The sequence below is a fragment of the Triticum aestivum genome, chromosome 2D (assembly GCF_018294505.1).
Source record: "Triticum aestivum cultivar Chinese Spring chromosome 2D, IWGSC CS RefSeq v2.1, whole genome shotgun sequence".
Taxonomy (NCBI): Eukaryota; Viridiplantae; Streptophyta; class Magnoliopsida; order Poales; family Poaceae; genus Triticum; species Triticum aestivum.
In genome coordinates this window covers 77,647,759-77,668,589 of record NC_057799.1, presented here as the reverse complement: position 1 = coordinate 77,668,589, position 20,831 = coordinate 77,647,759, and the positions used below count along the sequence as shown (strand labels likewise).

General features: G+C 45.8%; 1 protein-coding gene across 3 annotated transcripts; it reads right to left on the bottom strand.

Moving 5' to 3' along the window:
• Positions 1-932: 932 nt before the first annotated feature.
• Positions 933-10,753, bottom strand: LOC123051713 (DDT domain-containing protein PTM). 3 transcript variants are annotated; one of them, XM_044474676.1, is made up of 11 exons: positions 9,559-10,753; positions 8,856-9,467; positions 7,121-8,171; positions 6,743-7,025; positions 6,538-6,662; positions 5,876-6,465; positions 5,081-5,109; positions 4,146-4,784; positions 1,858-3,727; positions 1,427-1,539; positions 933-1,334 (listed from the first exon to the last, which is right to left on the bottom strand). In XM_044474676.1, exons 1-9 carry the CDS (start codon positions 10,482-10,484, stop codon positions 2,334-2,336), a joined length of 5,649 nt encoding a protein of 1,882 aa, XP_044330611.1. In that variant the 5' UTR covers positions 10,485-10,753; the 3' UTR covers positions 933-1,334; positions 1,427-1,539; positions 1,858-2,333. The 3 variants fall into 3 exon arrangements, with proteins under 3 accessions (XP_044330611.1, XP_044330614.1, XP_044330613.1); XM_044474679.1 differs by having other exon boundaries at positions 1,427-1,498; XM_044474678.1 differs by lacking the exon at positions 1,427-1,539 and having other exon boundaries at positions 9,559-10,752.
• Positions 10,754-20,831: the final 10,078 nt, after the last annotated feature.

Below are 20,831 nucleotides of genomic sequence, written 5' to 3'. Positions count from 1 at the left end.
TGGACGAGTGCTTTATTTGTACGTGATATGAAGTAGTACGTAGGTACGTACGCGGTACGTTCGATTGGGTGGCTGTCGAGTGTCGTGCGTGTCGCTTTCGTCTTTCGGGATAGATGGAGACCGGCGACGATCGGTGTCGAGGGGTGGCGAACGAAGGTGCCGACCGGCCGGACGGGGCTATGATTGATGGTCGAAGGTGACGGCAGGTTAGATACCATACTCAATCAATCAATCTGCGACGGAATGCGTGTCACTCATGGCAACCGGCCGGCCGGCCGGGGAGTGGTTCGAAAGCGGTTGGTGACAGCCAGGGGTTCCTACTTTCTACCCTGCACATGCACCATCAGAAAACATAGCCCAAAGGCTGCCTGCGCACGGTGGGTGATCCGGCAAAGGTCCAGAGGAGATGTTCTCAGGTGAGGATGAGATCGATTCAACCGCCGCTCGTTTGTCAGAGATGAGTGCACCGCAGGCACCTCCGGTGATGATGATGATGATGATGAGCCCACGCTCCGACGGCAAGACACCAACGGCAGTTTTCAGCAAAAAGTTCTGGCGAAGCAAAGGATTCATGAGAGCTCCTCTGGTTCATTTTACAGAGGAAGCAGCAAGCTTCACACAGCGACGCCTGCTAAAACCCGTCACCGTCGTCACCAGCCAACCGACGACTTGGACTTTGACGCAGCAAGTCATCACCGTGCACGAACGCCCCGACGGTTGCGGCAGTTCCAAGTCAGTGAAACCATGGCAGACCAGCACCGCCGTGCCACGACCAGCACGATGATGATAAGGCACCACTGATTCCGGCCTTTCTTTTCGTGCTCAACTCAGGAGTTGGAACACAGACGGGACACCACCGCTCCCCAAATAGCTGCTGGGCAGAGGGAAAACACAGCGCCTCACCCAAAACCACCCAGAGTGCAGCACTTCACTGCGGCAAGGCACTGAAACTTGATCTGGCAACTAGATTTTTACATCTAAGAATGCTGGCAGCCTCGCTAAACCAGAACTGAACCAGCAAGCACCGTAACAGCAGCGTTCTACTACCCTTCTGAATCTGACAGTCACACTGCATGAGCATCTCCCCTAATAAAACCTGAAGGAACCCTATGTATACAAAATAAGATCAAGGATGCTGACATGAATTGCTCCACGGCATGGCCGGGTTGCGCTTGCATTGGAACGCTGTTAGAAGCACTGGGGAACACGAAAAATGGAACGTCAGATCAACTGGTCAGTCTGGTGCAGCATCTATGGGTGCACTAGGGAGGTCTGTCAAATGGTAAGGCCTCGTGCTCGATGGCGGTAGTGAGTGCTTCATCTCTGTCTCAGTCCTGTTCACAAGGAGAATGAACTACATCAGATACATAGCTGAGTGCCAGCTGGAGAAACAATCTGCTATAGGAAGAACATGCCGTGGATTTACCAGCTTGATGATTTGATATGATATGGATAAATGTTAACCACTGAATCGTCAGAGGAACAACACGAGCTCCCACTGCTTCAACATGATATAGTACTCGTAACTCATCCTTTAGCCTTAATGAGCCCATAATGGTAAAAAAACGTACATGTAAAATTAGCACTATGATAAACCCAGTACATACATATAAAAAAACCATACATGCAGCAGTATTTTCATCACTTTTGGCCTATTACTAAGAACATGATAAACCCAGTACAGAAGCTTAGTGTGAACCCTTTGCTAGACCAAAAAAAACATGGAATCTAGTTCTGTGTATCACTATATCATCACAGCAGGAAAGGAAAATTGTTAAATGTTATTTTCTGTTCTGCATGAAACATGTTTACATTCAACACAAACAAATTAGATACGTAAACAAAATTGGAGCCCACCTTGTGCATCATGAGTAAGTGCAGCACAACCAAAAACCAGCCACTTGTACTCAAAGACATCCCAATCAACACATAACCTCATAGTGCAACATGAATCACAAGTTCTGACCAGAAAGCATGGGAAGGAAATGGGACCCAGATATTTCCTATGTCAGCCCAGCCAAGAATGTTAACCATAATAAACACTTGTGATGGCATAGTCAATAGCTCCAATGCTGCGCTTGTCAGGTCAGCATATTTCCCTAAGGAAATGGCCAAAATACGATGAATCCACAAACATATATTTTTCCTTTTTGTAGATTATTATTGCTGGGTTGCATCACCAATGTAATATCCTATAGCACAAAACTAAGCTGTCAGGTAGCTCAACAACCCAAGCTAATCAGCAGGAATTCTCTACCAAAGCAGCAGCAAGACTGAACAGTACAAGCTCACGGAAAGTCATGCTGGAATGCACTGCTCTTTTGACATATATCCTACAAAGTCAATAAGCTCAGGGGAACCTGAATATCCATCTCCAGTTCAGCAGGAACAACATTATCCATGGAACTATTGTTTGATTGTAAAGCAACAGATTCCTTCACCAAATCACTTTCTGATGTCATGATCATGGCTTCTTTGTTAGATAATCTAGTGTTAAACTGCTCATCTATTAAACCATCTGTATGTGTTACTGCAGTAACTTTGCCATTTTGAGCACTATGAAGCTCTTTCAGATTCTTATGATTACCAAGATCATTCAGACGGTTCTGATCATCAAGCCCTCGTGGGTAGTCATGATTATCAAGCTCTTCCACACTACTATGATTTTCAAGCTCCTTCAGACTGCTATGGCGATCAAGCTTGTCCAGACAGTTGTGATTATCAAGCTCTTTTTTACTGTTAAGATTGTCGAGATCTTTCAGATTGTCCAGCTCTTTCAGACATTGTGTTTCTCCCGCAGAAAATTTGCTATCTTCAGTACAACCAAGCTCTTCTGGACTGTTCTCATTGTCGAGATCTTTCACGTTGTTATGATTGCCAAGTTCAGTTAGACAGTTACAATCATCAAGCTTTTTCTCACTCCAGGGATTGTCAAACTCATTCAGATTATTATGATCATGAGGACTCCTCTCAGTGATATGACTGCCAAGCTCTTCCATATTGTTATGGCTCTCCGGCTCCTTCAACCCATTACAATCATCAAGCTCTTTCTCAGTACTATGACTGTCAAGCTCTTCCATATTGTTATGGCTCTCCAGCTCCTTTAACCCATTACAATCATCAAGCTCTTTCTCAGTGCTGTGACTGTCAAGTTCTTCCATATTGTTTTGGCTCTCCGGCTCCTTTAACCCATTACAATCATCAAGCTCTTTCTCAGTGCTGTGACTGTCAAGTTCTTCCATATTGTTATGGCTCTCCAGCTCCTTTAACCCATTACAATCATCAAGCTCTTTCTCACTGCTATGACTGCCTGGCTCTTTCTCAGTGCTATGACTGCCTGGCTCTCTCTCAGTGCTATGACTGTCTGGCTCTCTCTCAGTGCTATGACTGCCTGACTCTTTCAGATCATTATAATCTTCTAGCACTTCCAAACAAATACTATCAGGAACCTGTTCCTCAATGCTATGACTCTGGAGCTCCTCAATGTTATGACCGTGAAGCTCTTTCAGATCATTGGAAGTGAACAGATCTTTCGGACAATTGCTGTCCTTGTCCTCTATAGACCTATCAATGGTGTCTTCCCTGTCTGATTGATCCTTAAGAATTGCATCAGCTTGTGCATATGGACAAACAGGAACAGCTCTCAGACGGCATGCATGACACTTGAAGCCTATGAGATTATTGGCATTTTCTATGGTAATAGAATATATATCCCCATGGAACCAATCTGCAGGGAAGAACAAGCGCAATCAGAAATGCATCATTTAAACTATGACAGCTTCCCATGGCATGAGGAGCAATTGAAGTGAATGAAATACACAGCCAAATTCCAAAAACAATTGTTTGTCTTGCTGAGACAAAAGTAATGTTAGCTTAGGAAAGGATATATGTTACATAGCTTAGGACATAATCCATGGGAAAAGAAAGTAATAATTACTGTTCTAGGAGGATCACAACAAATATTGAAGGGTCAACTGTTGCTCACTTGTAAGGGCCAGGGCTAAAACAAATGATAATGAAGAGTTTTTGGCCCATGCAATTGTCAAAGTGAACAATTATAAGTTTGTTTGAAGATCACGGAGATACATAGCATGAAGTAAACCCTTTTCTTTTTAAACATTACCATCAAAGTAAACATATCTTACCTTCACAATTCTCACAAGCAATATAAATAGCATCTCCACTGTAGCATTTCTTACAAAGACAGCATACTGGACTGGTTTCTGAAATCTTAACATCTTCAGATGGAAAAACAATTCTTGCTTTCCTAAAATTTGTTGCCTGTTCATCAGCTATGTTCTGTGTCCATCGAAGACCATCTAACCAGTACGAGTAATGCGAAGCTGTCCTCTTCTTCTTACAACAGCTTGCTGTATGCTCGGATTTATCTGAGTTGCCTTTCATGTACTTATCATATAACCTTTTTGATATGCGTTTCACCGGTTCATTCTTGGCTTCATTTGATGGTTGACTGTCAGACATCTTTTGTGATTTATTCTTTGACACACTCAATGGATTCTTTCTAGGCCGGCCAGGCTTGCCATTCTTCTGGCTGGTTTTCTTCTTGAGGTTGATAACTATCTGTTTTCTTCTCCTTAAACTCTTCCGTAGTTGCTTCTTCTGCTTCTTTTTCGAAGAGCTCTTTTTCGGAGAGCTCTTCTTTGATGCTGCCTTTTTCTGTGGAGACACCACCGGCTCGACCTTTTCAGCTAGGCACTTGTTGCAAACATAGACGGTATCCACAGCACCTCTAGGAACGTTGAAATGTTTTCTATGGAAAAGTGCTGCATAGAACAAGAGAATATTGCAGCTGAGTCCCAGTATAACTCCAAGCATCAATATTAGAAGTAAAAGGCCAAACTTAATACTTGACGATGGATCACCTAAAAAATTCCTAACAATTGAACTTTTTTTTCATCATATGACATACATAAGGCCCCGCAAAAAATAAAATGCATATCCCATACACAATAAAAACAAAAAAAATAAGGGCTATATATTTTCTTCGACGGTCTTAAGGACTATAGTGATACATATGTAACAAGAAAAAAAAATCTGCATATTTGCAATTTGTAAATACCTTCACAATATTTGCAGTTCACAGCTTCCCTGTTCAGAAGACAAAAAGAGGGAGAGAGTCAAATAACAAGCCAAAAAAAATGTACCATTCAACAAAACAGAGAATATATTGGCAACACTGAGAACAAGCTGCAGAAGCTACTGAAATGTATTTCCAGTTTCAGTTCAATTTTTTTTTCAAGCAAAGTATATGACCTTGCAGGAGAAGTCAAAATGCTAAAAGCTGATTCCTATACCAATAACTTTTGCCAAAGTATTTGCTATACATAATTAGCAATTTCAACTGTGTAGCTTGTACAGGAATATCAACATCGGCTAGATTGGCAATGGTTGTACATACCACAAAAGTTGGTACACACTCAGGGAGGGAGGGAGATAATCACCTAGACTTCAGAAATCAAATACTAATAACAGGCATAGCAAAACCCAGTCATGCAAGAAATTTCTTACTTCCTCTGTAAAGAAATATAAGAGCGTTTAGATCACTAAAGTAGTGATCTAAACGCTCTTATATTTCTTTACGGAGGGAGTACTTTCTTTAGATATTGCCAGATAAACACAATACAGTACTATCTGAACAATTATATCCTAAAGGTAGGGATGAATAGTTAGGCAAGTGTAACTGACTCAGCGTACCTAATCAGCAAGACATGCAAAGAACAAGAACCATGGCAAAATCCATACTATAATACATAAGTGTGGATAAGAAAAAAGAACTGACACTTTTGCAATGAAATTTTAATGACTTGCTTGCTTTAATTAAATGAATAAAAGAACATTTGGCTTAATTACATACCTGGCAGTTACTGTTTTGAAACACTGACCGCAAAGCCTGCTGGGAAGTTTTTGTGCTTTCTCTAGGAGGTTTTGTGCTTCCTCTAGTTTTTGTGCTTCCTCCAGTTTTTGTGCTTTCTCTAGGAGGTCATCAAACACTGATCTTGATCTTTTTGGCTTTTCGGGACTGAAGTCGCTCATCTTAGAAAGATCATCGGTGTCTTTCTTCTTTCTACATGAGTGGTCATTGGTGTCTTTCTTCTTTTTAGGTGAGCTGTCCTCGCTGTCTTTCTTTTTAAGTGAGCGATTTATTGCTTTGGCTTCATATGCCCTCAAAAGACTCAACGGGACATGACTTTCACTCAACCAGTACCTGTTCCTCTCGCTAGAGGGCTCCTCAAATTTTACTCCATGTTTAGCAACAACAGGAGGAATATTCTCCCTCTTTCCAAAATCAAGTAGATATTCCACATTCGTTGCTTCTATACGTTTTCTGCGAATTATAACTTTCTTGAAAAACCTTGCTATTTTCTGGGTTTCCTTTGTTGCAATTGCAGAAGAGAGAGTGCTCAATATCTCAGGCCACTTGATATTCAATTCAAGCTCTTTAATCTGAAGGTACATAAAGAACAATTCAGCGGCCCAATTTTATTGATACTTCCCAAAAGAAAGAGAATATATTACCTGCAAAATGAGCTGGGACACATTTTGTGCCATTTCCACAGCAGCTCGCCAAGCTATGTATTTGGACCTCCTGGCAAATTGTGAACCATCGGGATACACTATGGTGGGAATTTTCTTGCGTCCCGCTGAGACATACAAGGTCACAAAGGTTTAATACATCGGAAAATAGTGTATCTGGAAACTGACAGAAGATTGGAGATACAACCTTGCCGAGCAGATTTGCAGGCCAATGACTGAGGCAACCTCTTCCAGTGAAACACTTGACGGGACAATGTTCCACCCCTCCACCAATAAACACCAACATCACGGAAGTCGACTTTGAGCTCAATAGCAAGTGGCTTCCTCCCTGGCTTTCTAGCAATTGCATAACCTGCAGACTTATTAGATGTACGGACCAAGATATGGGCTGCAGACCCAACAACTTCAACAGAGTCTGCTGGTTTTTGCCATTCTCCTGAGAAGGCAACACGTCGCAGACTGGACTCTAACTGCAGAGTATTGGGAGATAATCATGTGAGAGTTTGGTACATGCAGATTAAATAATAAAGCCTTTAATAAGGACAAAGCGTTCAAAAATTTATACCGTGAGAAGAGGCTGCTTCAGTGATGATACATCTGAAGCCATAAGAACTGCCTTACGCCAATACATGCTATATTGTGGATTTTGCCATGGACCAGACAGCAAACCATTCAGGCGTTTTTCAATTGACAACATGCTATGTGTAGCAAGGACAATATGACTTTCCTTGTTCTTTTCTGACAAAGGACCAACAGCACATGGCTTAGGACTCTCCATACACTTAACATCAGTAAATCTGAAAATGCAATCACTACCACCACTGATTTGGCAGGAGTTGCACCAGCCACATTTTTCCTTTAGGAGCTCCACAGATAACTTTTGATCAGTCAGTGCAAAAACATTAACATATTTCTTACATATTGTTTTTAGCCGAAAAGAAACTGCATCCGGGCCATGCTTCTTTCCTTCCTCATTCTCTGAAAGCTTGTGCTTTAACTCTTCAGCGGCCGATGCTGCTATTTGACCGAAACTGTAGTAGTTTATATACATAGCATTCCCAGAACGGAGACAGCAGTTACTTGCTTCTTTTGTAGGTGATGCATCTTTCTGGTTCTCTGCAGACAAACCATTAACATGTAAGCCAACATCATCTTGCTTAGAATTGCAGCAATCCTTGTTGGCACCAGATGCATTAGGTTGTGAAGTTTGATTGGGCTTCTCATTAGCAGTAGTTTCATTGCCGTTTTGAGAAATTGTCGCACGTCTCAGGGTATAACTCTGGTGTGAGGCATCCTGATCTGAATTTGAGGTGCAAATTTTCCCGGTATCCAATTGTTGAGAGCCATGCTTTTCTATGGTATACTGTTCATGCTCACTAGATTGTTTCAGTGATGACTGCCTGCGGTCTGTTTCATGGTCCGAGGTACTACATTCCTTGCTGTTCTCATATCGCCCGTTAATATTAGATGTTTCAGTTGCAATACCCCGAAACAAAGAGATCACATTTAGGATCGGATTGTAAGACGGATGACATGGAGTTAACACTGTAATAAGGGAATGAAGATCCATCTGGCCATAATAATGGCATGGAGAGTCTGCATCACATGAATCAACCCTGCAAGTTCATAAGGTCATTTATTTATTAATGCAAAATTCAACCATTTAACTGAAGTGCAAACATATAGGATCAATTTCCAAAGAAAAACAAATCATCGCATTTATGCAATATATGTATCTCATTTTTCCGAAGCCTTGATCGGAGCCTACAAAATGAAATAAACTCAATCTTGCAAAACAAGAGTATTGCAGTTATTCCCTTGCTTTATCCCCAAAACTGTATAGTTAATTGTCCTATTATTATAATAAAGAATGAAATGAGAACCCATATCAGCACGAAAGCACAGCTGAAAAAACTGCAAGCAACAGCGATATTCATCGACACGATAAGAACTCACTGGCACATAAAGCACAGGGGGGTCTGTGGCCAACAAAAGAAATTAGTGTGATGATCTTTGTGGAGAAATAAACAGCACAAATTAAGCAGATGAAGTGCAAGGGAATGGGAACTAGATGTACAGTGAAACATAAACCGCATGTGGGAATGTAATTGCGACACAAAAGTCTAACAATTGATGGATGATGTCATGGTACAATCAACACAGAATGGTACTCAAGCATACAACTATGACAAATACTTTGACTAGTCATTAGGAAGCCTAAACAATGACAGCAGAGCAAAGGAACTCTCAGAAAGATATACACATAAGAAGACCAAAGGAGGAAGTCTATACTGACTTACACCAAAAGATAGCCGCAGGTGCCAAAGTATAGTCGTCCATGTGGATCACTTCCCAGAACCTCTGCTCCTCTGACAAGCTTTGCCATATTTCTGGACCCGTTGTACTTCTGCATCGAACACTCGGGACAATGCCATTCTCCTTCAGGCAATAGGTCCTCCACCACCCCCACACATTTTGAGTGAAAAGCTGAAGGACAGCCATCGCAGCATAACAGGTTGCCATCCATACCACACAGATAACATTCGTCACTGTTACCATCATCCATATCATCAGAGCCTTCTGGAGGCTGAGAAGAATCTGCTAGGGCCACGACAAAAGAGCCTCTCTTTTTTCTTCTTGAACCAGTAGCTCTGCAGCCATCGTCATTTCCATCTAACTCAGACATCCTTGAACCAAGTTCTGAACGTATAGCCTCAATCTCAATAACATCGTCACAGAGTGAGCGCAGCAGCTCGAGTTTTACTGTTGCTGGCTGCCAATAGTACTCTGTATCTAACAGCTTTAGATCTGTAAGCTTCATACCATACCTCAGTTCTGAACCACGAGTCAGTAAGTACTCGGCAAGATAGATTGGCCAAGTTGCTAGGTCTAAGAGTTCCCAGTTAAGATTCCTATGCAATTAGCAGTAGATAATTAAAAGACGAGTCTCTCATGACCTAAAACAAGTAAGCCTGTATAAAATAGGGAATCAAAGACTCTTACCTAATACAGTGTATTGCCGGAGGGTCTCCTTCATGGGCCAGATCTTCTAAGTGGTTCTTCAGAGAGCGGAGCAAAGCAAAATGCACCCAGTCTATCAAGGGGTTCACATGCTTACACCGCAGCGCCGCAACAAATGTCTCCAGTGCAAACGGGCTTAGGAAAAGCTGCTTGCTAAATGATCTCAAGCAGGAGTAGACTTGAAAGACATCCATAACAGGGAGGCCTTCCAAATCCAGGCCCTGCGACGACGGTGGCAGGTTCGGCTTTTGCAGCGGCCTATCCAGCGCAGCATCCTCTAAATCCCTCGCGACTGCACGAGACCGGCCACTCCCAATTGCACGCTGACGCTTCCTCCCAGACTGCTGCGGCGTAGCAGCAATCAGAGCCGGAGCCACATCCTCGGCGGATGAAGTCTCGGCAGCCTCTGCAGCAGCAGCTACATTAGCGGCCGCCTCCATTTCAGCCGCCAATGCCGCCGCCTTCGCTTGCCTCGCGCTCCGACGAACTGGGCTAGGGCCAATCTTCCGCTTCTTCCCCGCCGTCTCCGCCATCACCTCCCCATTTTCCCCACCCCCTCTTCCCTCCTTCGCCGGCGTTGCAAGCACAGGCACAGGCCCGTTTGCCAGCCCATCTCCATCCACGGCCTCGGCCACCACCGAAACGCCCCCCTGCGGGGACTCCCCGTCCCCGCGCCTCCGCTTCTTAGGCCGCTTCCCGGCGGAGCCCCCGGGGGTCTCCGGCTGCGGCGGCATGGGCGCGCCCACGAGGATGGAGCCCATCTCGTCCGCGTCGATCTCCTCGGAGTCGCCGTCCTCGTAGAGCACGCGGAAGTACCCGGCCTCGGCGTCGTACGACTCCACGACGCCGGAGAAGGACCCGAACCCCGGGAACGCCTTCCTCACCGCCCTCCCCACCAGGTCCGCCATGCCGCGGAAGCCGCGGAGGAGCCCCGCCGCCGGCGGAGGCTCCGCGGATCCCTAGGGTTTGCGGCGCGGGGGGGGCCGGGGCCGGCGCCGCGGCGGATCAGGGCGGATCCCTAGGGTTCGGGGCGGATCGGCGGGGTGGATTCGGCGCTCCGGCGGTGCGGGGTTTGGGTCGGGCGTGAGGAATTCTGGTTCGCGTCGGGGGAGGAGGTGGGGGGATGGAGGGGAAGCAGGCGTGGTTATATTATGGTTTTGGCGTTCATACTCGGGGCCTTTCAGTGTGTGTGAGCAGCAGCGATGGTGCGGCCAGGGCGTTTTTGGGAGGGAAATGGAGATCGGCTCCGAACAAAAGCACTCTTCTCCCTAAGATTTGAAATGAAATGTTGGGTGCCATGGTGCCATCTCCTGCTTTGGCTTGAGGAAGACACTGTAGGATGAACCTTTCAGTGGCTGAGGTTTGGGTGGGATTGAACCTTTTTCTCCGAAATTCATGTGTGATTCTTGCGTTACAAACGAACACGAGTTGAATCGAAGTAAAACACAGTACCTATAATAGTTAGATAAAGTTTGTGCATATAATGTTCGTCGGCTGAAGCGGAGGCGGCAGGGGGAAGAAATGTGGTGCTTTGATGCGAACAATTTCTCCTTCCTGAAGAAGACAGTTGGTGATAAGCCATTAATAAACTTGTGCCTACCACCATGTCGGGATGATAACAGGGACAAACCCATCGGGTAGTGCTCGCTTGAACCCCTCTATGTGATCCCTTCCTGGTCCCACGTCCCCAGTCCTGGTATAATTTTTTGTGAATTTTGCCCATTCTTTTTCTAGGCTTTTGTGCATTCTTTTGCGAAGTCGCGATGGTTTGAAGTGGGATGCCCGGAAATTCAGGGGTAGGGGAAGGGAGGGGTTCAAGTAGTTTTTTCATTTGATTTGAAATGAAATATCGGGTGCCACAGTTCTATCTTCTTTTTGGCTTGAGAGGAAGACATTGCAGATGAAAGTTTCATTAGCTGAGGTTTGGATTTTGCGGGATTGAACTTTTTTCTCTGAAATTCATGTGTGGTTCTTGCATTACAAACGAACAACGAGTTGGATCGTACCCATGATAGTCAGATAAAGTTTGTGCATCTAATGTTCATCGGCTGAAGAGGAGGGGCGGGGGAAGAGAGACATGATGCTTTGATACGAAAAGTTTATCCTTCTTGGTTAAAAACGGTTGGTGATAAGTCATTAATAAACTTGTGCCTACCACCGTGTCGGGATGTTAATAGGGACAAACCTGACGGGTAGTGATCGCCCGTACCCCTCCATGTGATCCCTTCCCAGTCCCACGTCTCATGCCATGGTACAAAAAATTGCTCATCGTTGCCCCCCTCGAGATTAGTAATAGCGAAAAACAACGATTGGGTCTTGAGTAACCAACCATTGCGGCCAGGCGTTTTCGGGAGGGAAATGGAGACTGGCTCCGAACAAAAGCACTCTTCTCCCTAAGATTTGAAATGAAATGTTGGGCGCCATGGTGCCATCTTCTACTTCGCTTGAGGAAGCCATTGTAGGATGAACCTTTTAGTGGCTGAGGTTTGGGTAGGATTAAACCTTTTTCTCCGAAATTCATGTGTGGTTCTTGCGTTATAAACGAACACGAGTTGGATCGAAGTAAAACACAGTACCTATAATAGTTAGATAAAGTTTGTGCATCTAATGTTCATCGGCTGAAGCGGAGGGGGCGCGGGGGAGAAACATGGTGCTTTGATGCGAACAACTTCTCCTCGCTGAAGAAGACAGTTGGTGGTAAGCCATTAATAAACTTGTGCCTACCACCATGTCGGGGTGGTAACAGGGACAAACTCATCGGGTAGTGCTTGCTTGAACCCCTCTATGTGATCCCTTCCTGTCCCACGTCCTCAGTCACTGGTATATTTTTTGTGAATTTCGCCCATTCTTTTTCTAGGCTTTTGTGCATTCTTTTGCGAAGTCACGACGGTTTGACGTGGGATGCCCGGAAATTCGGGGATGTGGGGGAGAGGAGGGATTCAAGTAGTTTTTTTCGTTTGATTTGAAATGAACTGTCGGGTGCCACAGTTCCATCTTCTTTTTGTCTCGAGGGGAAGACATTGTAGGGTGAACGTTTCATTAGGTGAGGTTTGGATTTTGCGGGATTGAACTTTTTTCTCTGAAATTCATGTGTGATATTGGATTACAAACGAACAACGAGTTGGATCGCACCCATGATAGTTAGCTAAAGTTTGTGCATCTAATGTTCATCGACCGAAGAGGAGGGGCGAGGGGGGAGAGACATGATGCTTTGATGCAAAACTTGTGCCTACCACCGTATCGAGATGGTAACAGGGACAAACTTGATAGGTAGTGCTCGCCCATACCCCTCCAGGTGATCCCTTCCTAGTCCCACGTCTCATGTTATGGTACAAAAAATAGCTCATCGTCGCCCCCCTCGAGTTTAGTAATAGCAAAAAATAACGATTGGGTCTTGAGTAACCAACCACAATGAACTCTTTTTGCCTACTTGCCAGGTTCTTTGTTTGTGGCACCAATATCCATCCCATCGACCTAAAACCTAACACATAGGCTTGGAGCCTCGATGTCTCTACAACTTATTTGGACCTTTAGAGGTCCTTCCACAACCCAATCGCCATTGCTTAGCCTCGCCTCTCCAGTGCTTTTTTGATTTCCTGGTGCCCTTATGCAACCCATACGACATACCTTCAACATCGTCTATGGGTAAAACTAAGGACGACATGACAAGGCCGAGGCACCCGAACATCCATATGATCATAAAACAGTGACATATATGTAACACGACTAAAATGAAGTTGGTAAATATATGTACAACTGTCGAAGAGGAAGGTGCTGTGTTGGCAACAATGTCCATTTCGTTGTCCAAATATAGTGCGCCGACCTTAAAAAAATAGCACACCCAGTGAGTGCAGTTTGTAATCAATATACGTCTAGAATCTTTAATGCACCTTCTCCGGTGATTACTTCCAAAACAACACATACATATTTTTTTTAAATTGTCTCTTTTTGTTACTGTATAACTTGGATTCCTTTTTGTGCTTCTTCTACAATGGTTTCAAGCATCGTCGTAAGTTTCTAGCCAACACCGAGAAGATATAGTCAACTCTGCACCAGGAAAGATCCAATCAATATTAACCGTCTTCTCTGACCTAGTTGCCATCCCTAAATCACTCCTTCATATCTCTACCTCCTCCCTCATGCAAGGTCGATGCCCCCTCCTCCGTCTGCTACTCCGCCAGCAGGGTGTGGGGGATCCCCGGTTTTGCGTGTTCGATGCATAAATTAGGGTTAGATATTGGTTTGGTGTTGACGTCTTTTGGATGGAGGTGGTGGCATCGCGTCACACCAACTTCAAACCCATCTTAGCGGCATGGTCGACGGTGTTGAGAAGCGTGTGAGCCAGTGTCGTCGTCGACATGTGCTTCGGCGTTGTGTGGTATTAGTTTGATTACCAACTTGTTGCTGACATCCTCGTCTTGTGTAGGTTGTTCCCATCTGTGGACGATTGCGGGCCAGGTCACCAGTTCCCCCCGTGACGCTAGCCTGATTCGGCTTCTTCCACCCAAACCTCGTCATACGCGGCGGGTAGCTACTACGGCAACATCAACGAGGAGTTTTCCTCTACAGGTCTGTGTGGGCGACACAATTGTTGCTCTTCTCTATCGATGTGATGATGACCAAGCGAACGGTGCCGGATTCAGTTCAAAACGATTTTCTTGTAGGCTAAGATATGCTTCTAAGTTTTATCAAGGTTTTTTTTGTCGAAAAGGGAACAACTGCCCTTGTTGTGGATATTTCTTTTGTACTAGTTTTTCTAAATGAATATAATCCAGATTATTATTAGTGTCAAAAGGAAAGAAAAAAATGCGATATAGTCAGGAGAGGGAATTGTTGTTAGCCGTATTAGGGTAGCTTTGGCGTGGTGTAGTAGCCGTTGCAAATTCAGCAGCAGTACAGACTACATAGTCGTATTAGGGCATGTTCAATGCTAGGTGCTTGCACAGGCGCTTAAGAAAATAAAAGAAAAAGAAAATCCTGTAGCAGCAGCGTTAGCGCCCAGTCCTCCAACGCTAATGGAAAGGTACAGGCGCTTAATGGAGCGCACTTTGAGTCATAGTTTGGAAGAAAAAAAGAACTAGCGCCCGGGGCCAGAAGTTGCATCGATGCTAGCATGTATCCCTGGGCTTAGCCGGGAATAGGAAAAAACGGCTGAGATATTAGGCCTGCTGGGGATTTGATCCTAGCGCCCATGCTAAGCGCCCTCATTGTAGCTGCCCTTAGGGTAGGCACGACATGGTGTAGTACGGTAGTAGCCGTTGCAAATTCAAAACCAGTACAGACTATACAGTGTACTGAGTGAAAAGACTAAAGACGGAATTCAGCTTAATCCTGGCATTCAGACTTGGAATCCTTGTCTCATTAACGTGATGTGTCCGAAGCACACCAGTTAACTTTGCACGTCGGTGACAACCACTTTGTTTGATCCTCGAAACGCTGGCGATTATTGCATTGTACACTATTGTCACCTGTTCTGTTTGTATATGCCTGATCGGGCATGCTAAGCGGACGGGAGAAGATGGACATCATACCCATAGTGTACTCTTTTATTTTCCTTTTTAAGATGTAGCGTACTTTTAATGCTTCCACGCACATCCCTTCCAAGTTTACAGGGACGTGTTTGGTTACCTACGTCGTTTTTAGACATTTTGCATATTTGTCTCAATTGTGTCTGGTTGAACTAATGCAGGCAAAAAACCAACATCTGCATGTTAATCGGTTGCCTGCATCCCCTCTAGCTCGCATGTGCCCAAAGAGAAGGCAGGTTGCTTGGTTGCGCGCTTGTTTCGGGGGAAACACAAGTTCGGTCGTTTCAGGGGAGAAACATGATGCTTTTGATGGCGAACAATTCCTCCTTGCTGAAGAAGACGGTTGGTGGTAATCCATTAAAAAACTTGTGCCTGCCACGATGTCGGGATGGTAGCAGGGACAAACCCATCGGGTAGTGCTCGCTTGAACCCCTCTATGCGATCCCTTCCCTGTCCCACGCCTGCCGCCACGGGTACAAAATTTTCCCCATCCTCGCGAGTTTAACAGTAGCGAAAAAACAATGATTGGGTTTTGTGTTAGTTTTTCTAGGCTTTTGTGCGGCCTTTTGCGAAGTCACGACGGTTTGGAGTGGAATGCCCGGGAATGATTTGAACTGAACACTACTAGGGAAAACTTTAGTAGTAGCGCGGATGGCCGCGCTACTACTACGGCGCTACAGCTAACTGTTAGTAGTAGCGCGGTCTATACCCACGCTACTACTATTGACTATATCAGCAACGCTTTTCGAAAACGCGCTACTACTACGGCGCTACAGCTAACTGTTAGTAGTAGCGCGGTCTATACCCGCGCTACTACTATTGACTATATCAGCAACGCTTTTCGGAAATGCGCTACTATTAATTAGCTGTAACGCTTTTCTATCCCCGCGCTACTGTTGTATCTTTCATCATTTTCCCCTGCTTCCTACCCGTTTCAGTTTCAATAAACTGCAATTTCCAAATACTAGATACTACTAAATATCAATTTCATAAAGCATTATAGGTACTAGGTAGTACTAGATATCAATTTCATATATAGTCAACATGCATCCTCAAGCAGTACTAGGTAGTCTTATAGCCACACATATATAACAGTTCTACTAGGTACATATAGTCATACAGGCACACACATATGTAGTTCTAGATGATATCGACGACGATCATCATCCTCAAGCCTGGGCGGTGGGTGTTTCTGATAGTAATTAGGATGGCCTATTCAACACGAAGATTCTTGCCAATGAGGAATCTCTTCCACCCAACCGAGCTTAAGTGTGTGCGACCATCTGTGTCCATGCGGTAAGTACAGGTGGTGACGGAGCCCCTTGCGGTAAGGAGTAGTCCAGCTGAGCCTTCTTCATCAGGCTCGATACCACAACTCACGGATAGGCTCTTTGGCAATTTCTGAATAAGAAAAACATATTAATTAATAAGTAGCCTCGCACATACTCTTGCAAATATATTTTTATTAAGTATAGATTTCTACACTATCAAAAGACACAGTACTATACATTTGTACTAAGCATGAATTCTACTAATAAGTATATATGGATTATCTACACTACTAATAGTTCCATGGATTCTACACTAATAAGCATGTGATCGGACTCTACACTAAAGCATATCATCAACTAGATTCCACACAACATATCATTGGACTCTACACTATAAGCATATCATCGGATAATTTACATTTGTAAGTATAACAATAAAGCACACACACACACATATATATATCATCAAATTACTACAGTTAGTATAACATACCATGTCATGCCAATCGACCATGGTACTTGTCAGGCGGGTCACGAATGGCACCCCGAAAAAGTCATCACGTGGCGGAATTATGCCCCATAGGTTGCACACCTCCTCCTCGCTCAGCCTCATTCTTTGAGCTACGATGGCTTCATGAAGTGGGCCCTCATCATCTTCATCGAGTGGGTCCTCATCATCTTCATCATCTTCCACTAGGTTGATATAAATGACAGCCAGCTTGGGTCTTTCTGCTCTGAAGGAGAAGCTGATCAACTCACCACCAATAAGACACATGCGGGCGAGGAAACGGGCCCATCCATCTCCTCCAATCTGCGACATATCGCGTCCTTTCTCGACCTCCATAGTGTAGGGGCCCCCAGGAGCCTCAAAGGTCACCGTGTCTCCTGTCAGTTTGTTGAATTTCAACCTCACATTGCATGGGACGATCTGTGTATAAAAAACAAAATGACACAATGTATTAATGCCAACACTAAAAGCAAAATAGTTGTTACATTTCATATAATTTCTTACCGCCACATGACGAAAACTCGGCTGGAAGTAAATGCCGAACAACTTGCCAGTTGCAAGGCTGCTAGCGCACCTTGACTTGCACAGTCGACATGGTGGTGGTGGTCGTCGCGCCATTTTCCTAAAGCAATATAAGCAAAGATGAACGATCCACTTCACAGGAAAGAAAAACAATAACATTGTGTGATACTAACAATAGGATCTAGAGATGCTGGAATTAACCCAATCAAAAAACAATGGTACACCAACTTCAATATAGCATATAAAAACAACTTAGCACAAGTGCACAACTAAAAACTATCAACTATCATCTCTCTCTCTCTATCTAAATGTTGCATATCAACTAGCCTACTAAATCAACTAAATCAAAATGTTCTAAATCAACTAGCCTACTAAATTAACTAAATCAACTAGCTGTTGGGGAACGTAGTAATAATTCAAAATTTTCCTACGTGTCACCAAGATCAATCTAGGAGATGCTAGCAACGAGAGAGAGAGAGAGAGAGGGAGTGCATCTTCATACCCTTGAAGATCGCTAAGCAGAAGCGTTACAAGAACGCGGTTGATGGAATCGTACTCGCGGCGATTCAAATCGCGGAAGATCCGATCAAGCGCCGAACGGACGGCGCCTCCGCGTTCAACACATGTACAGCCCGGAGACGTCTCCTCCTTCTTAATCTAGCAAGGGGAAAGGAGAAGTTGAGGAAGAACTTCGACAACACAACGGCGTGGTGGTGGTGGAGCTCGTGGTTCTCCGGAAGGGCTTCGCCAAGCACTACGGGGGAGGAGGAGGTGTTGGAGAGGGGGAGGGCAGCGCCAGCGGAAGGGTCCGGCTGCCCTCCCACCCCCTCACTATATATAGGGGGAAGGGGAGAGGGGGAGGCGCCCTAGGGAAACCCTAGTGTCGGTGTCAAAACCGGCGGATCTCGGGTAGGGGGTCCCGAACTGTGCGTCTAAGGCGGATGGTAACAGGAGGCGGGGGACACAATGTTTACCCAGGTTCGGGCCCTCTCGATGGAGGTAGTACCCTGCTTCCTGCTTGATTGACCTTGATGATATGAGTATTACAAGAGTTGATCTACCACGAGATCGTAGAGGCTAAACCCTAAAAGCTAGCCTATGATTATGATTGTTGTTATCCTACGGACTAAACCCTCCGGTTTATATAGACACCGGAGGGGACTAGGGTTACACAGAGTCGGTTACAAGGGAGGAGATCTACATATCTGAATTGCCAAGCTTGCCTTCCACGCAAAGGAGAGTCCCATCCGGACACGGGACGAAGTCTTCAATCTTGTATCTTCATAGTCCAACAGTCCGGCCAAAGTATATAGTCCGGCTGTCCGAGGACCCCCTAATCCAGGAATCCCTCAGTAGCCCCTGAACCAGGCTTCAATGACGATGAGTCCGACGCGCAGATTGTCTTCGGCATTGCAAGGCGGGTTCCTCCTCCGAATAGTCCATAGAATATTTTGAACACAAGGATCGTGTCCGGCTCTGCAAAACAAATTCAACATACCACCGTAGAGAGTACAATATCCCACAAATCTAATCTGCTGACAAATTTCATAGCGTGACACCACGCCACGGCCCGGTCATTACTCGAACCATTTTTCTCAACCAACTACTGCACATATTGCGAGGCGATTTTCTTGGCACGTCTTGTCGAAGCAGAGATCATGTCCCCTTATCACGGGATTCTCATCAATACGGGTGTGGGTAACCCAACCGCGCCATCAATCACGGCGCTTGGGGAATAAGCGAGTTTACCAGGCAAGTGGGGAGGCGCAGAATCCCTGCTGCCTTTATAAGGGGATAAGGACTCCCTTTTGCACCCACGCTTTCTTCTTCCCGATCCATTCCCCTTCGCTCGAGCTCCACCCTGAGCGTTCGTCTTCTCCGCCCACAAAGGCCTTCCGAAAATGTCCGGATCCGGAGCAGGAGGCAAGTGGATGGCGTCTACCGTCCAGGAGAAGGATATCAAAAAGCTTCGGGAGGCCGGGTATCTGGCCAAGAAAATAAGCCACCGTTTCCCGACGGCAGGACAGATCGTCCCTACTCCGGAACCCCACGAGAGGGTTGTATTCCTCCCTCATTTTGTCCGCGGGCTAGGGTTTCCCCTCCACCCGTTCGTTCGCGGCATCATGTGTTATTACGGGATTGATTTTCATGATCTATCCCCCAATTCCTTCCTCAATATCTCAACATTCATCGTCGTGTGCGAGGCTTTTCTCCGCATCTCGCTACACTTCGGCTTATGGCTGAAGATCTTTAATGTGAAGCCCAAGGTAGTGAGCGGCGAGCACGCCGAGTGCGGGGGCGCTATGGTGAGCAAGATGCCCAACGTCACATGGCCAACAGGTACTTGTAATGACTCCGTCAAAGAGTGGCAACAGCAGTGGTTCTACATCATTGAGCCGCGCGGCGCGGAATGGGCCGTTGCTCCCGAGTTCCGATCCGGAGCCCCTCTGGGGCTCACGTCCTGGCCCAAGAAGGGCCTGAACTGGTCTTCGTCCGATGAATTGTCGGTGCTCCAGACGCGCGTTAAAGATATGGAAGACAAGAACATTGAACTTGTCAATGTAGTCCAGGTGATGTTAGTTCGCCGGATCCTGCCTTGTCAACACCGGACTTGCTATCTATGGGAATTCGATCCGGCCAAGCACTAGACCCTGCGAGAGCTCTTTGGCTCCTCGCACAAAGACATCTGGAGGTGCTTTTCAAGTCCGACAAATCATGGCCGGACTCAGCCGAGGACCGCGGGTACCAACTGTCCCGCCCTGCAAGCTCCATAAGTCATTATACGTTTTATCCGCATAACCCAAGGGGAATGCTTATTGTGTTTTCCACAACTCTCCTAGGGCTGGACGAAGAAGGCGGACCGGATCCACTATCCGGCCTTGCTGCCCGAAGAACCGGCCGGCCCACTTCTGACGAAGATGCTGGTCTCGGCGCCTTACAAGGCGCCGAAGAAGAAGGTCGAGAAGGAGGCCAAAAAGACCCGGGGCGGCCTTCGTCGCCGCGGCACTTCGGGCACAATATCCGAAGGCTCCAATGCCCGTTCTGCCTCCGAAGAGGACGACGAGGAGGAGGAAGACGAATCCCCAGCGGGGGGAAGAAAGAAGAGGACAACCTCCATACACTTGGAGGCCGAGTTGCCTAAAAGAGGAAAAGCTCCTCTTCCGGAAGAGTCCACTGCCGCCGCCTACAGCAACCCGGCGTGGGATCCCAGGGCCCAGCCCCTGGTGAACTCGTGAGTATATAAAATCCGAACACGTTTGTGCGTCTAGACTCATCATGGCATAATATTTTAACATGAGCCATATTTTTGTAGTCCGGCGAGGTCCCGCGCCGGACAATCCTCATTAGAGGATTTGCTGAGCTCAGATGCTATGGAGAGCGGGACGCCCCCGAAGGCCCCTTCCCCCAAATATGTGAATAATACCG

Coding starts and splice junctions, on each gene's coding strand:
- LOC123051713 (XM_044474676.1), bottom strand. CDS start 10,484: ATGGCGGACCTGGTGGGGAGGGCGGTGAGGAAGGCGTTCCCGGGGTTC. Junction 5,110..5,875: donor TTCAAAACAGTAACTGCCAG/GTATGTAATTAA, acceptor TCTTCTGAACAG/GGAAGCTGTGAACTGCAAAT. Junction 3,728..4,145: donor TGCTTGTGAGAATTGTGAAG/GTAAGATATGTT, acceptor TCTTCCCTGCAG/ATTGGTTCCATGGGGATATA.